Here is a 16,819-nt window from a genome sequence, read left to right on the forward strand (position 1 = left end):
ACGGCTCTTCATCACAAGGCGGGGCGCACCATCTCACACTGCTACCACCTTGAGGCTTATTTAAACTGAGCTTTCATTAGGACCATTTTTCAAAGCCCACAGAGGTTAGGTTCTCATGGATTCCACATTACTACTGGAAAACCGTCCTTAAATTATCACCAGAACCATGAAAACAACCTTGAAAATTCCAAAAACTTCCAGCAGAATGTTGAAGGTGTGTACCTGATTTAGAGACCATCACCAGAACCATGAAAATAACATTGAAAGCTAAAAATATTCTAAAGCATGTTGAAGGTAATTCATAAACAGATGGATGCTTGAATGTTAAAGTATACGGGGCTACGAATTCACCAACACTGTAGTGGTTATAAACAATTGTGGTGAAATTTGACAAATGCCACCAAAGAAACGAGCCGGAAAGCGAATCAAGGCCGGTATTATTAATGAAGCTATAATCTGAAGACCTTGTGTAGAAAACGTAAAAATAAATAAATAAATAAAATAAATAAATAAATAAAAGAAAAAAAGAACGCAGCGCTTACTCACAAACTCATGTGTTCGCTCTACAGTCTGTGATAAGAGAATATTTACTCGATAATCAACTCTTTCTTCCGATGTGATGCTGACAGTTAGACACAGGACATTAGCAGCAGCACAAGCATTACGACACGGGCGGCCCAGTGGTGTCTAAAATGATGACGACACGCTTACCAGAATTCCCCTAAACACTCATATGTACACGTGAGAGCAAAGCATGTCCGCTACTCCATGTGTTCAAGGCATCACGCGACTGACAAGACACACAGTAATGGAGAGACATGAGGATAAAGAGACAAGTAATTAAGATGCTTATCTCTTTATCTCCCTCCTCTTGACTGTCCCACAAAGGTCTCATTTCCTTGTCTTTTCATTCATTGTGCTTTTACTATTGTGTTTTTGCTGTCGTGGAGATTTAGTTCGTGTTATCTATCAATCAACTGTATGTATTCCCCCCCTCCCCAAAGTGATACCTTCCGTTTATTCAATTCAAGCAGCGACCTCCTCAAAACACATGGCCAGAAACGCCGTCTATCTTTCACGTATATTTTTCAGAGGAAACAACAACAACTCTCTCTCTCTCTCTCTCTCTCTCTCTCTCTCTCTCTCTCTCTCTCTCTCTCTCTCTCTCTCTCTCTCTCTCGTAAGTCATGTCATGGAAAAAATCACATAAGAAATCATGAATGGTTAAAAAAGTTGTGTGTGTGTGTGTGTGTGTGTGTGTGTGTGTGTGTGTGTGTGTGTGTGTGTGTGTGTGTGTGTGTGTGTGTGTGTGTGTGTGTGTGTGTGTGTGTGTGTGTGTGTGTGTGTGTGTGTGTGTGTGTGTGTGTGTGTGTGTGTGTGTGAAGGGTGACAAAGCAGTTATGTTGTAAGGATAAATAAGATAACAGTATCAGTTGGTTTCCTCCGCACCCCCCTCCCTCCTCCTCCTCCTCCTTCTCTAGGGGACTCACCATCAGGAGTGTTCTTCAGGAGGCCGTGGTCAATGAGGTACTCGATCCCCTTCTTAGGATCCATGTTGAACTTTTTCCTCCCGATGCTCATCTGTTTACTCTTCGGGTTGTTCTTACTGCAAAGAGACAAGAAAACACGACGTGAATACATGAACAGCAGAAAAAGAAATATTAAACTACTGCTAATACAATACTACTATAACTACCATTATTGCTGTTGCTGCTTCTGCTGCTGCTATTACTACTACTACTACTACTACTACTACTGAGAAAAAATAATAAGTTAAAAAAGAATCCGGAAAACTCGATGGCATTGAGAGAGAGAGAGAGAGAGAGAGAGAGAGAGAGAGAGAGAGAGAGAGAGAGAGAGAGAGAGAGAGAGAGAGAGAGAGAGAGAGAGAGAGAGAGAGAGAGAGAGAGACTTCCTGGAATATAAACAATGAATAAGAATGAGTAAAGCTAAAACCACCGGATATAAGAGTCGTGTGTGTGTGTGTGTGTGTGTGTGTGTGTGTGTGTGTGTGTGTGTGTGTGTGTGTGTGTGTCATTAAGTCCCAAATACTCGTATACACCGCGTTCAGCACACGTTCCTCCCATACATGACTGACTGCCTTGGGTGATCGTGGTGGTGATGGTGGTAGTGGTGGTGGTGGTGGTAATAATGGAAGTGAAGGTAAGGCATTGCGGTAACAGTAGTGGTGGTGGTGGTGGTGGTGGTGGTGGTGGCGGCGGTGGTGGTGGTGGTATCCTAGCGACATCAATAACAAGTCTCCAGGGCCCCAAGACAAACGTGACTTTTCCACCATCTTTCACACACACACACACACACACACACACACACGATAATTTATATGACCGATAGTTTGGATTTCGTTCTTTATGTGGCAATTCTCTCTCTCTCTCTCTCTCTCTCTCTCTCTCTCTCTCTCTCTCTCTCTCTCTCTCTCTCTCTCTCTCTCTCTCTCTCTCTCTCTCTCTCTCTCTAGCAAGACGAGAGAGCTCAGTAAACGGGAGAGGCTGAAAGTTATATTAAACGAAGGTATAAATGTGGAAAAGCAGAAGAGAAGAAGTTAAAGAGAATGGGAAGAAGAGATAGAAAGTTAAAAGCCTCTTTGTAAATCTCTCTCCCAGTCCTTAAGTAACGCCCCATCATAGGTTAAGGAGTATACTATTAAAGAATCCATTATGGTGTAGAAAATTCAAGTAATTAATCATAAACACGTAAGAGTGATTGTTGTTGTTTGTCGACCCTAAGTGTGAAGGAAAAGACTCATTTGATAACATAACCCTCATCCCATTCACTACTACACTACTACAGAATAAAGAAGGTCTACTTATCTCTAACCTTAATTCACCCCAGTCATTACCAGTCAGAAAGGTTTACTTGATAACATAACCCCCACCCCAGTCACTACTACACTATTACAGAAAAAGAAGGTTTACTTATATCCTTACCCAAGTCACTATTACAATCTCCTAGCTTCTGAAAACTATTCAATGTCAGTCTGAACATATTAAGTCAAGATATCATTGTACCTGAGGAGTCACGAGAGATCAACTAACACGCTGATTACGAAGAGTTTGATCATAATGGTACTTCACAATAAATTAAAACTGACGCCGTGGTGCTGAAAGGCTTAAAGGCTTCAGATAATCTCGAGAACAGCTGTTTTGAGGCGTCGATTCTACGTTTTCTTTCAGTTTTCAGCATTGCATTCCACTTTCGGCTTTTCACCATCCCCCCCTCCCCCTCTCTTTTCCCTCGAGCGCCTTATGACCTCACTGCTGTGGCGCCAAAGCAGTTCAACCATTCCCTCTAAGTTCAATGGGAATATTGAACCTTATTTGTCATCGTCGTCTCCCTTCCTAAGGTTAAGATGTCTAGAAGTGAGTGTTCCCGTTTTCTTTGATATTACAAGACACTAGTGAACTGTATTTTCTTTTTTCTTTATTTTTTTTTTTTTTTTTTATCGTACAGTTTCCTTCAGAGTGGCTTGGATTTTACTGCACCATTTCCTCTCCAACGAGTATGATATCCCGTTTTCTTCCGCGTTTAGCGAGTCCCGTGGTTTGTGATTCCGTCTTCTTCCTCCACTTCTTTTTTTCTTCTTTTTCTTCTACTTCTGCATTATTATCAGGAAGCGGCTTGATCATTACTAAACCTCCCCCTCCTCGTCCCTCCACCTTCTCCTCTCCCTCCTCCTTTCTCCTTTTGACCTTTATCGCTTGCCACGTCATATCCCTCCTACACTGTTCATTTTTTCCTTCCTTTTACCCATAACCCAACGTCGCCCCTTCATCCATAGACGCTCAGGGCATTGGTTAGGTCAGCAATGGGTCGCGGGCAGTGCGGGTGAAGTGAGGCAAGAAAACGTGTGAACCGGGTGAACGCCAGCAGGCCGCCGCGCCGCTGCTGACTCACTTCAAGGAACGACCGACGATACTACATTCACTTCGCGTCGTCCCAGATAGTCTCCCTCAGAATCCCCTTCGTTAAATCAAGGCCTTCCATTCTAATAACGAAGTCGAGGCGAGGCGAGGCGAGGCGAGGCGAGTTAAAGCAAGGGAAGTAAAGTCAGCGCCTGTCATTCTTTTCCGGGAGTTTTTTTTTAAGAAGGCAGGATGTGGTGGTGGTGGTAGTGGTGTTGGTGACGTGTGTCTGTCATCATTTCCATTTTAAGTACAGCGATTTTCAATACGTTTTTTTTTTTTTTATTCTATTGTACTGTACATATTAACTTTTTTTCCTTTCTCTCTTTGATGTCAAAACTATTCCTACTTCATTTTTTTTTCTCTTAACAAAGAAAATGTATTTCTATTTTCATTTGCTATTTTCTTCTCTTTACGTTCCTTCCTGTCAAGTCTATTCCTGCTTTCAATTTCCCGGTATTTTTTTTTATCCCAGTTTTCCTTGATTTTCTCTTAACATGAAAAACAATATCCCCACTTTTCATTTCCGTTATTTTTTACCTTGTTTTGCTTTTATTTCCTTTAATCTTTACCTACTTTTGTTTTCTTGACACTTACATGTAATTCCACTTTCCTGAATTCTATTTACCTTTTAAATAATGACGCAAGAAGTCGCAAGAAACGAAAGTACATAAAGAAGGTAAAAATAAGAGGTCATATTCTTTTCCTAATGTTTGTCTTTTCTTGTAGCTTCCGCTTACGTCAGTCAACATGTCAGTGAAAGATGGAATCGATCTTTTTAAGAGAAGAAATCAAGAAACAAAGCACAATGGTAAAATAAAAGAAAGAAAAAGTGTGCAATGGCCGGGCTGAGAGGCAGAGGCAAAGATGCGGTGAGGGGAGCCCGCATCCCGAAGACCCTCCATCTCATCTCCTCTATCATCACCATCACCGCCATCACCACCACCACCATCACCATCATCATCACTGTTAGCGTCACCCGATTCCTGCAGCTCATCCTGAACAACTTGTACAAAACACAGATAAAGACAGGCACGCACGCGCGCACAACACACACACACACACACACACACACACACACACACACACACAAGCATTCCTATCTTCTCTAACACCCAAAGCACCATCTATCCAACACCACCAGCACTCACAAACCAAACAACCAACCAACCAACAAACAAACAAACACGCATGACAGTGTTACATCGGGATGAGGAAGTCACAGAAAATGGCTATATTTGAAGGATTCTTTCTAAGGCGTCTAGAGTGAAGCGAGGCTGCTGTGACGGATGGCCTCATCTGTGTCTGTCTGCCTGTCTGCCTGTCTGCCTCCCTCCCTCCCGCGGCCGCGTCACCGTCAGGTATCAGAGGTAACGGGAAAGACGTGCAGGCAAGAACTGGGACTAGCGGAGTGACCCCCAGGTGATCAGTGTCATTCTTTTCATTCTTTCATCTCTATCTCATTTCTTCTTCCTTTGTTTGTCTTCCTATTCCCTATACTATCTTTTCTCCGTTTCCTTTCCTTCCTCTATCTCATCCCCATTTCTTCTTCCTTTGCTTGTCTTCTTTTCTCTATAGTATCTCTCCTTTCCTTTCCTTTCCTTTCCATACTATTTTTTCCAACCTTACCATTTCCTATCTCCTTCCCACATCGTTCTGTTCCTTCTCACACCTCCTTACGCCTCTCCTGTCCCCTGCTTTGTCTCGAGTCAAGGGAGGCGAGTGAAGTGTGTCAGTTAAGAAGCACAAGGACAGCAGATAAGTAAAAGAGTGAATTGTATGGTAAATGTCTGCTATTTGTTTTCTCAAGAGTAAGTTATTTATTGGTGGGAGTATGATGTCCCGTGTGTGTGTGTGTGTGTGTGTGTGTGTGTGTGTGTGTGTGTGTGTGTGTGTGTGTGTGTGTGTGTGTGTGTGTGTGTGTGTGTGTGTGTGTGTGTGTGTGTGTGTCGCGAGGATCAGTTTCTATGATGCTCAATGAATGGCTCTTAGCGGGGTGAAGTGGTGGTGCCCGATAACTAGGACGCTGCAGGTTTGTATTATTGTATTATTGAAATATTGTAGAGTTCCTAGGCACAATCACGGTTTAGGTCCACTTGTCCCATAACAGACGAGCAGCAGCCTCCCTCCCTTCCTCCTTCCCTCCCATCTCTCTCACCCTAATAGTTTCCCACAGTCCCAGCTCGGCCCACTCTACGCCCCGCCAGTACCCAACCCACCCCGACACCGCCAACCAGCGTCACACAACAACCCAATACCACTTCAGCTCAACAGCAAGGCCCGTCACGCCCCACACACCCGCCGCCGCCGCCCACTCCCCGCTCGGCAACACAAGGCAGGCAGCGGTGGTTGGCACTGGCACTCCGCGTCGCCAGGGCGTCGCGTTGCCCCCTGGCACTCATCCCAGGCTGCCTGACACTCGCCTTGACTGACTGACTAATTGTCTGATATTCTTTAATGGCAACGTGGCGCTGACTGTGACTGGAGGTGGTATTTATATAACGGTTTACTCAAGGATCAGGTAGAAAATACGTAATTTGTCGGGATGGAGAATCTTTAAAGGCATTAACAGTAATTGAAGTGACAATGAGGTGCTGAAGTGAGTGCGTCGTGTTTACTTAACGTCTTAGTCAAGGATCAGTTGCAAATGCGTAAACTGCTAGGAAGAATTGTTTAAATGCGGAAATGTTATGAGGTGAAACTGAGGTGCTGAAATGAACGAGTCGTTACATTTACACTCTTTCCGGCGAGGGTTGCGATGCGCGGGGAGAGGGAAGAAAGGAAGGAGGACAAGGGGTCATTTACGTGCTGGCTGTGAGATACAATGAAGGGAAAGAGGCTGTATTTGCACCGGCCCCTGCCTGCCCTGATCAGTGCGCGCCTGTTCTGTTACCTCGCTGCAGCACGAGGGGAAGGGGCATCCGGTGTGTGTGTGTGTGTGCGTGTGTGTCCTCCCTCGTATGGACCAGCTGGCGTCCTACATTGGCCATTGTTCCTCTGCACGAAACAAAATAACAAGGCGGAGGATGCGGAGGTGTGGGGTGGCCAGCCTCTTACTTTAATCCTACACTTGTTTTCTCCAGATAGTACCCAGGGAGCAGAAACGAGGACACCCAAGAGGCACTCACCCCTCACCCCCTCATCCCCACCACGTCAGCGCCCCCAACACTTGACTGCGGCACACGACCTAACATGGGAGGGGCGGTGATTGTGTAGGGGCGGGGGTGGTGAGAGGAGATTGGGGTGTTAGTGTAGGGACTGGGGGGTATGGCAAGCTGGCGGCAATTTAATACAGCCCTCCTCCCACTCCTCCTATCCTCTCATACCTCGTTATCACTCCCTGCTCGCCTGTCTACCCTAATCTTTGTAATCACACCCCTCCCTCCTCTATCATTCTACCTGCTCACTTTACACCACCCTTCCATACCTTCTCTCTTCTCCCTTCCTCCCTTACCCTTAAATGTAGCAGGGCCTTGTAATGATTCGTGAAAAGAGACGATCTGACAAACATCTAAAATATCAGTAGTAGTAGTAGTAGTAGTAGTAGTAGTAGTAGTAGTAGTAGTAGTATAGTAGTAGTAGTAGTAGTAGTAGTAGTAGTAGTAGTAGTAGTAGTAGTAGGTCTAGGCTGTGGGTTCGGATAGGCCTACTGTTATCGAGCAAAAAGTGAACGGGGAAACCACTAAGTTCTATTCCTCGTTCTCTTCCTCTCCCTCTCCTTCTCCCTCTTCTCTTCCTTTCCTCCCTCGGCATTGGCTGCACGGAAACTCACTTACAGGAGGAAAAGAAGGCAACAAAGATAAAAATAAAAGAGAGGAGGGGTGGAAAAGGAAAGAGTGGAACAGAAGAGAGAGAAAAAAAAAAAGGGTGAGGAAGGAGAGGAGGAAGAAATAATTGAGGAGAGCGAAGAGAGGTGGAGCAGTAGATAAAAGGATAAGTAATACAACAGACAATGACAAAGAAAGAGGAATGAGGTAAAGGAAGAAAGTAAAACCAAATATTATGTAAACAGAACACGAGATAAGGATGAGGCAAGAATGTGGAGATAACAAGGTGGTGATGATGACAGAAAAAATAAATTAAGATCAGGAGGAGGAGGAGGAGAAGGAGGAGGAGGAGGAGGAGGAGGAGGAGGAGGAGGGCATGTTGGAATGTTCCTGCCTCTAGTTCTGGCTACTGTAAGGAGGGGGCAGGGAGAGGAAGGGAGGAGAAGACGCAGGGGGAGGAAGAGAGACATGAAGAGGGGAAGGAGGAAAAGGAGGAGGGAGTGGGGAATTTCCCGGTATGTCGTAAGGTTCAGGTTTATGAGGGCATACTCGTACTAAGGTGGATGAGCTTTATAAGACACTGACACCACCACCACCACCACCACTATTACTACTACTACTACTACTACTACTACTACTACTACTACTACTACCACCACTGTCACCACCGTTGGGAAGGTAAGCAACGAGACACTAAATTCTCAACTAAATAACGTAATGGAACTAACTGACTGACTGACTGACTGGCTGGCTGTCTGGCTGGCTGGCTGACTCTCTCTCTCTCCTCTCTCTCTCTCTCTCCTCTCTCTCTCTCTCTCTCTCTCTCTCTCTCTCTCTCTCTCTCTCTCTCTCTCATCTGATACTTTCGACAGATTAAGTTAATGGCTCTTCTAATACATGTCACCTCACATCTCCTCTCCACTTCACTCACTCCACCTCCTCTATTTCTCCTCTTAACACGCTCGTCATTTACTCCACAACAACATAATTTGCTTTTAGTGGCAGTGGAATCAAACAGGCTATTAAGTACGTACGAATCATACACTAATTGAAATACTTAGTAAAACCATCCTCCTATTCCTGTTTTTTTACGATGTAAGGGAGAGAAAAGTCTACACGTATCTCTCTCTCTGGATGGATGAGACAAAGACAACGAGGGGGAAGAACAGAAGCTTAAGGCCTGTATTTAGAAACACTACTGTCTCACCACGACTATTTTCGAAGGCCAAAGAGAAGACGAGCCAGGTTCTCACGAGTGTTTCTCCGGTCAATAATGTAGATATCTTGTTAATCTGTCACTAGAATTACAGAAACACCCTTAAAGACCAGTGTAACTTAAACTAGAGACGCAGAGGTGTTTCAGAATGCGGTCCTAAGTGACAATGTGTATTATTTGCGTGCCAGAGTGTCGCCCCACCACCAGTGTTTCTGTTTTGTGTTGGTGTAAGCGGTGCGCGAGTGTTGTGGCTTTCGTCATGGTGGTGGTGGTGGTGGTGGTGGTCTGTGGAGGTATGTGAGTGCTGGAGGGAGAGGGGAGGTAGAGTGAGGGAGAGAGGGAGGGAGGCAGGGAGGGAAAGAGGAAGTGTACTAGTGGTGTGTTATGGATGTTATGTTGAAGGAAGAGGAAGAGAGAGAGAGAGATGAGAGAGAGAGGAGAGAGAGAGAGAGGAGAGAGACGAGAGAGAGAGGAGAGAGAGAGAGAGAGAGAGAGAGAGAGAGAGAGAGAGAGAGAGAGAGAGAGAGAGAGAGAGAGAGAGAGTCGGAATTATAAAAGAGAAAAAGAATGACTGATAGACTGATTAATTATTTGACTAATTAAAATGAAGCGCCACATTAACAAGATCACATGGCGCCGTGGAAAGGAAAAGGCGAGGGCGAGAAGAGTGTAAGAGAAGTGTGAAGAATAGCTCGAGGGAAGAAGAGAGGTGGACGAAATGGAAGAAAAGAAGAAAATGTAGGGAATGAGAGGAAGGAGTGGAGGTGGAGGGAATTGCAGGAGTGAGGTGGAAGGAGATGCACGAGTGGAAGGAGTGGAGTGAAGTGGAGGTAAGGAGGGACTCACCTGTCTTCCCCCGTGTCCAGCGCCTCCATCTCCGCGGTGACCTCCGCCATCTCATCTTTGAGCGTCTGGAAGCAAGAAACACGAAGGTTAATCATCACACATCATAATAAACATCAATAAAACGCAATAACACATTCCTTTCTCTCTCTCTCTCTCTCTCTCTCTCTCTCTCTCTCTCTCTCTCTCTCTCTCTCTCTCTCTCTCTCTCTCTCTCTCTCTCTCTCTACCACTGATACACAAAATTTATACAGTCAGATGGAGGTGAAGAAAGAGCAGCATTTCATGAGTCGCCGGAGGAAAGGGAGAAGGAAGAGAGGGAGGGGTGAATATTCAACAGTGACGCACCTCTATAACCCCTCCCAACTGTGACGGCAGGTGTGAGGTGGAGGCTGGGGGAAAGGAGGAACAGCAGCACAAGCAGGAGGAGAGAGATGGAGGAAAGAGAAAGGTGTTAAGGGGCGGCTGAGGGAGGGAGGGAGGGAGGGAGGGAGAGAGGAGGAGGAGGAGGAGGAGGAGGAGGAGGAGAGGAACAGGGAGGGAAGGAGAAAGGAGAAGCGACGGAGTTAATGAGATAAGTAAAGCAAATACTGAAGCTGTTTACTTGACAAATCACAACCTTCACCACCACCACCACCACCACCACCACCATCGCCACCACAGTCACCCGGCACAGTAAGCACGCAGCCACAATGTTTATTTACCACCACAGCGCTGGATCGACGGGAAATTCTCAAAAGAGGGGGAAGAAATGTCAATGACGGCGCGCCTTCGCTTTATGGGGGAGACGGGAAAGGGAAATGGAGGGCAAGGAAAGGGGAATGGAGGTGGGAATTTTGATGGGAAGAGACGGGGAGAAAGGGGAGAAGATGTCAGAGAGAAAAGGGATGGGGTGGAAAGAGAAACAGGTGTAAGGGGGAAAGGGTAAACACAGCGCAAGGAAAGGGGCAGAGGGGTGAGAATGTTGATGGGAAGAGAGGAGAGTATGGAGAAAAGATGGCGGGGAGGAGGCGACAGGTAAAAGAGGGAGGGTAGAGGAGAGTAAAGGCGTGTTAATGCAAGGAAAGGAAAAAGGAAAATGTTGATGAGAGAGGAGGAATACAGAGGAAAGATTCGGAGGTAGAAGAAACAGGTGAACGAGGGAGGAAAGATGTTGGGAAGAAGAAGAAGACAGGTGAAAAAAAAACAGGGAATAAAGTAGAGAAAAGGAATGTTATTGCAAGGAAATGTTGATGCGGAAGGAAGAAGAGAGAGTACAGGGAAAAAAAATGTAGAGAGGGAGACAGGTGAACGAGGGGTCGGGGTGGAAGGGGGTGGAGGGGAAAGGTGTGCTACTAAACCCTCATTGACAGTCCGGGAAGCCACGTAGCACTGCCGCGGGAGGAAGACGGCACTTTACGAAACAATCCGGAGGTCAAACGTGGCCGATTAGTACAAGACACTCCAGCGGGTCGTCATTCTTTAATCTCCTTCTTTCGTGCCCCCTTCCCGCCGTCACGACCCAACCCGCGGCGGGGAACACCACCACTCACACCGCCACTAGTAGCACACGTGGTGGTTGTTGTGGTGTGGTGGTAATAAAATAAAATGTTGTGTAAGTAGTAGTAGTACTGGTTGTTGTTGTTGTTGATGTTGTTGTTGTTGTCAGTAGTAATGGTGGTATTGACTTTTCTTGGTATTTTTTTCTTTCCTTGTCTTTTTTCATAGCGTGTGAACCTTTACCTGGCTCTCACCACCTGATCCAGTCCTCACCTGCACCACCAACAGTACCACCACTACCACTCATCACATCACCACACACAAGCACCACCACCACCACCACACCTCAGCACTATACCCCACCACGTAGAAAACCGCTGTCATTCTGGACGGGGTCTTCATGCTGACTGGACGCATGGAGATGGTGGGAGGTGTGTGTGGGGGGGGGGGAGAGCTTGTTATCACACCGATGTTATCACTCCGCCTACACCTGCTGCCTTATCATCTGTACACTCCATCCCTTCATCCATCTCAACCTATCAACTATCCTGAGTCTTCATAAACAAACAAGGGTCTCTTCTCCACTCCTGCATGACGCCTCGTAGGGAATCATGCCTCCTCGTGTTACCTGAGCGCAGGTCCCCAGTGCAAGATTTACCTGTTTCACCGCCGTACTGGGGATTTCCTCCGCTTCGTTTCGTCTTTTTTTATTACCCTCAAGAGAACTAACACTTAAGATTCCCGGGACCCTTTTCTTTCTCGTGTGTGTGTGTGTGTGTGTGTGTGTGTGTGTGTGTGTGTGTGTGTGTGTGTGTGTGTGTGTGTGTGTGTGTGTGTGTGTGTGTGTGTGTGTGTCAGTGATGTGTGGTGTCCGGGAGGGTGTAATGGTGAGGGCGGTGTGCTGCGGTGTGTTGTGTGTTATCAGGGCCGCGGGATTGGTTACGTCAGGTGGCGCGAGGCAGGAACGCCGCGAGCAGTGAACACAAAACAGGAATGGCATTCAGGTTTACGATCATCAGCGTGACGTCAACAGGCGAGACGTGTTTACTACTGAGGAACGCCAACGCACACACACGCACACATACACACACAGACTCTATCTTACACTATTAACTAGTCAAAGATATCCTTCCATCTTTCAGCCAACAGTTAAGGTCAATCTTCCTTGTTGTTATTAAGAGGACACAATGCGAGACACATCAGATTACATAAGTGGGCGTGTGAGGCGCCAAGGCCACATATCGCCCGCCGCGCCCTCAGCCCACGGCGCCCGGGGGGACATTTCCACCGCACGTTCAGCCGCACTTCCGGAGAACGCTGGCAGCCTTCAATGGACGCGGGGCAGCGCAACCCTCAAGCTCTGTGACTTTCCTGCCCTCCAACCATCCCGCCCAGCGCTCCGGCACGTATCTTATCGGCGTTGCGGTGCGGGATGGCCGTGGTGACGTCACGGTGACGTGCTGGTGAAGGGTACTTGTCCCCGCCTCACTCCAACATGACTTACAGGATATGTTGTGTGTGTGTGTGTGTGTGTGTGTGTGTGTGTGTGTGTGTGTGTGTGTGTGTGTGTGTGTGTGTGTGTGTGTGTGTGTGTGTGTGTGTGTGTGTGTGTGTGTGTGTGTGTGTGTGTGTGTGTGTGTGTGTGTGTGTGTGTGTGTGTGTGTGTGTGTGTGTGTATAATTTAGCATCCCGGTCCTGAGCATTACTTGAACTCTTGATGGGCAGCTTCACCTCGCACAGTCCGGTGTATGGACCTGTCACATGCCGCTCCCCATCATCCTCTTGCTCAAGGCGGGCACTAACTGCTCGCTGCTCAATGAAAACTTTTACACCTACAGTAGGCAAGCACAAACCTCAGCCTGCTTATGTGACAGGTGAGGATGTTCCCACTGAGTTAACTAGCTGTGTGTGTGTGTGTGTGTGTGTGTGTGTGTGTGTGTGTGTGTGTGTGAGCACGGAAAGCCCCCAAAGCAGTACTTCACGAGGCACCATCATCCCCCCGGCGAGAAAGTAACACTAGAAGAGAGGATCTACTTCAAGAAGCTGCAAGGTGTCTGTGGCTTCGCTAGACTCAGGAGAGACGAGAGGAGGGAGCAAAGACGGAGTGCAGTGGAGGAGAAGAGAAAGAGAGTGAGGTGGGGAGGGAAGGGGAGAAGAAAGGAGCAGGGGGAGACGGAGGGGGTATGCAAAAGTGGGATCGAAAGGTCAGCTCCTCGAAGCACGCGCCGAAGCCTCACTTGAAAGTTCCGGAAGCACAATCTCTGCGGGGCTTTTCTTGCTAGCTGAGCGGCGGGTGTCGGCGGCAGCAGCTCTGGGTCGCCGCCCCCCTTACCCCCACTAACCTGCCGCCTGCTTCACGGGGGTACTAGGCAAGGGCAGGAGGGAACAAGGTTAGGAAGAGAGGGTTGGGGGAAGGGGGAAAGAAGCGTCCTGCTGCATGCCGAAGTGAGCAGAAAGGGAGAGGCAGGCAGTAAGGGAAATACCTGCCAATGCCTCTCTCTCTCTCTCTCTCTCTCTCTCTCTCTCTCTCTCTCTCTCTCTGACCAGTTCCGTCCCTGGTACACATAGTAACATGACTCGGGGCGTCGCATTACAGTCCTCAAACAGACGTGCTGTGTAGTATTGGACTGCTGCACAGGAGAGTAACCAGATCACACACACAGGTACAGGTACAAGGGCAGGTTAACTCGTCCTGCCTCCACACCACCACTACAAATCCTCCACCTCCCCCAACCTCCACTACAACCTCCACTACAACCTCCACTATAAAACCTCCACTAGAAATCCTCCACCTTCCCCAACCTCCACTACCACACCCAAAAACATTCCCTTCGCCTTACTCTCCCCCAACATTTCTACCTTCCCCTTCTCCCCCACTACTCCACCGCACTCCACCTCCCTCCACCCCGTCCCTCAAAACAACGCTGACAGAAATACTCAGGTAAGGACAGGCGCGCGGGGAGACAGTCTACCTAACTAACTTATTCCATCTTTCGCCAGTTGTGGGGACAAACTTTCACTGATGAATCCATTAAACGTCTCAAGGTATACTGGTTTTTCGTTTTTTGTTTCTCCTGGTAAAGTTGTTAGGAGAGAGAGAGAGAGAGAGAGAGAGAGAGAGAGAGAGAGAGAGAGAGAGAGAGAGAGAGAGAGAGAGAGAGAGAGAGAGAGAGAGAGAGAGAGAGAGAGAGAGAGAGAGAGAGAGAGAGAGAGAGAGAGAGAGAGAGAGGCATCAGGTGAGGTATTATGGGGGATAGGTATAGAGACGTGACCTTGGGAGCCGCGAGAAAACAAACACACACACACACACACACACACACACACACACACACACACACACACACACACACACACACACACACACACACACACAGGAAGAGAGAGAGAGAGAGAGAGAGAGAGAGAGAGAGAGAGAGAGAGAGAGAGAGAGAGAGAGAGAGAGAGAGAGAGAGAGAGAGAGAGAGAGAGAGAGAGAGAGAGAGAGAGAGAGAGAGAGAGAGAGAGTCTACATCATTCCATCTCTCCCTCTCCCTCTCAGCCGTGCATAATAGCATACAATCACACACTCAGCGTGCGGCGTGGCGGAGGCTGCGGCAGCTCTCCCTGCACTTCCACGGCCGGTAATTACACGCACTAATCACCAGCCGTCGCCGCGCCGAGACTCGGTAAACATGCTCGTTACCCACAGTCGAATGCCGCTAAGTGTGCTGGCACGTCCAACCAAACAACGCTAACCGAAATTGAGCGCAACGGCTTAGTACGCCGGCGAGGTTGTGACCCCGATCCGCTGCATTGCTCCCCTACGCATCCCGAACCCCATCCATTAAACCGTGACGCGAAAGTACATCAAAGAAAATGCTCGGTAGTTTGATTTTCCGGCATCCCTAACACGTTGCTGACTTTTTTCCCTTTTCGTTCCATTACCTGTAGGCTGCTGGAGCTGGTGCTGCTGCTGGTGACGTGGTGCAGGGCCAGGGAAGGCTGCAGGCCCAGGTGCTCCCCCTTGTACAAGTGATCGGGGGAGTGGTCGAAGGCGAGACCATGGTGGTCGTCCGGGACGTGCTCGTGTATGCCCAGCTGCAGGCGGCTCTCATGGTGCCACGAGTGGGACAAAGGGCGCGACCGTCTGGCTTCCAGGCACGTCCATGCGCGCCACCACCCACACTCACACCAGCTGAGGGCGTCCTCCTCGCCCTTCTCGTCCTCTGCTGCCCACGTGCACGTGATACACTGCACCGCCCGCCACGCCCATGCGCGGTACATGGTGGCGCCCCTGCCTGCCCACCATGCCCCCTCGCTGGCGGGGCCCCACTGACACCAATGGATCTGCGAGTGACGATTCCTCGCCTCCTGTGTCTGGCACTGGCCAAAGGAGCGCTGCTTGTCTCCCTGTCACGATCCTCTCAGGTGCCACGCTCCCTCCCTGCCGCGAGACTCAACTCCGAGCGAAGAACATGCGGCACGTCCGAAGTTATAAAACAGCTTACAGATATTCTTTTTTTCACACTTGCCGGGAACAACACAGTCACTTTCTATATATATATATATATCTATATATATATATATTTTTTTTTTCCTTTGCCAACTCTTCGCAAAGCCTGCAAAAAAGAGTTTGTGTTACGTATCCTTTCCGTTAGTGTTTTCCGCCTCAAAACGCACAAACACACATTCACTTTTCTCCCACTTCCTCCGCGACACAAACACAAAGTCCCAGGCGTTCCGGAGTCCGTCGTCCGGTGCGAACCACAACAAAACACTTCGGTTCAGAGAGCACAGTGTTAAAACTCCTGACGCAGCGCTAAGGAAACCATTACAGCGAGGCGACACGGCTCCACCACACACGTCTACACTCCACACCCTCGTCACGTCACTCCAACAACACCTTTTACAACCTGACACACGAACTACCTACCCTGTACACCCTAATCTTCCCTCCTCACCCCCACCACTACACTCCGGAGCACTGACACAGCCTGACACCACCACCACCACCACCACCACCAGGCACACTTCATCTACGTAGCGAGCACCACTTTACACGCCGCTATTCAAGCATCCTTCCCTGCATTAGCATCACGCCACCTCTGACACCACGCCGACAGCCACTCCAGACACCACTTACAAACAAGCCACTTCCTCAACACCACTTCTCACTCCAGCAACACCTCGAGCGACTGCTACACCAGTAAACACACTAGGCGCTCTCACCCCACACTGCCCAGGGACACTGTAACGTTTCCTCAGGACTTCTCACTTTCCTTACGTCAACAGGATGCTAGGCGGTGCGTGTTATTCGTGGAGGTGATAACTAAGCGTCCTACTAGCCCCTCTTCCCATCCTTCCTTCCTTCCGTCCTACTCTGACAGCGAGAAAAAAGGGGCAAGAAGAAGAAGAAGAAGAAGAAGAAGAAGAAGAAGAAGAAGAAGAAGAAGAAGAAGAAGAAGAAGAAGAAGAAGAAGAAGAAGAAGAAGAAGAAGAAGAAGAAGAAGAAGAAGAAGAAGAAGAAGAAGAAGAAGAAGAAGAAGAAGAAGAAGAAGAAGAAGAAGAAGAAGAAGAAGAAGAAGAAGAAGAAGAAGAAGAAGAAGAAGAAGAAG

The 16,819-nt window shown here is 48.1% G+C and overlaps 1 protein-coding gene across 8 annotated transcripts in view; it reads right to left on the reverse strand.

Moving 5' to 3' along the window:
* LOC135103467 (cytohesin-1-like) overlaps window positions 1-16,819 on the reverse strand; it is a 213,120-nt gene that overhangs the window by 5,534 nt on the left and 190,767 nt on the right. For 7 of the 8 annotated variants that reach the window (XM_064009802.1, XM_064009803.1, XM_064009797.1 and 4 more), the window contains 2 exons: window positions 9,750-9,814; window positions 1,491-1,606 (listed from right to left, as the gene is read on the reverse strand). In XM_064009802.1, the coding sequence (XP_063865872.1) occupies window positions 1,491-1,606; window positions 9,750-9,814 (181 nt within the window). Of the gene's footprint in view, window positions 1-1,490; window positions 1,607-9,749; window positions 9,815-15,149; window positions 15,824-16,819 lie in introns of all 8 variants that reach the window. The other variant, XM_064009796.1, reaches the window with a different exon arrangement.

This window comes from Scylla paramamosain, chromosome 9, assembly GCF_035594125.1.
Source record: "Scylla paramamosain isolate STU-SP2022 chromosome 9, ASM3559412v1, whole genome shotgun sequence".
NCBI classification, from domain to species: domain Eukaryota; kingdom Metazoa; phylum Arthropoda; class Malacostraca; order Decapoda; family Portunidae; genus Scylla; species Scylla paramamosain.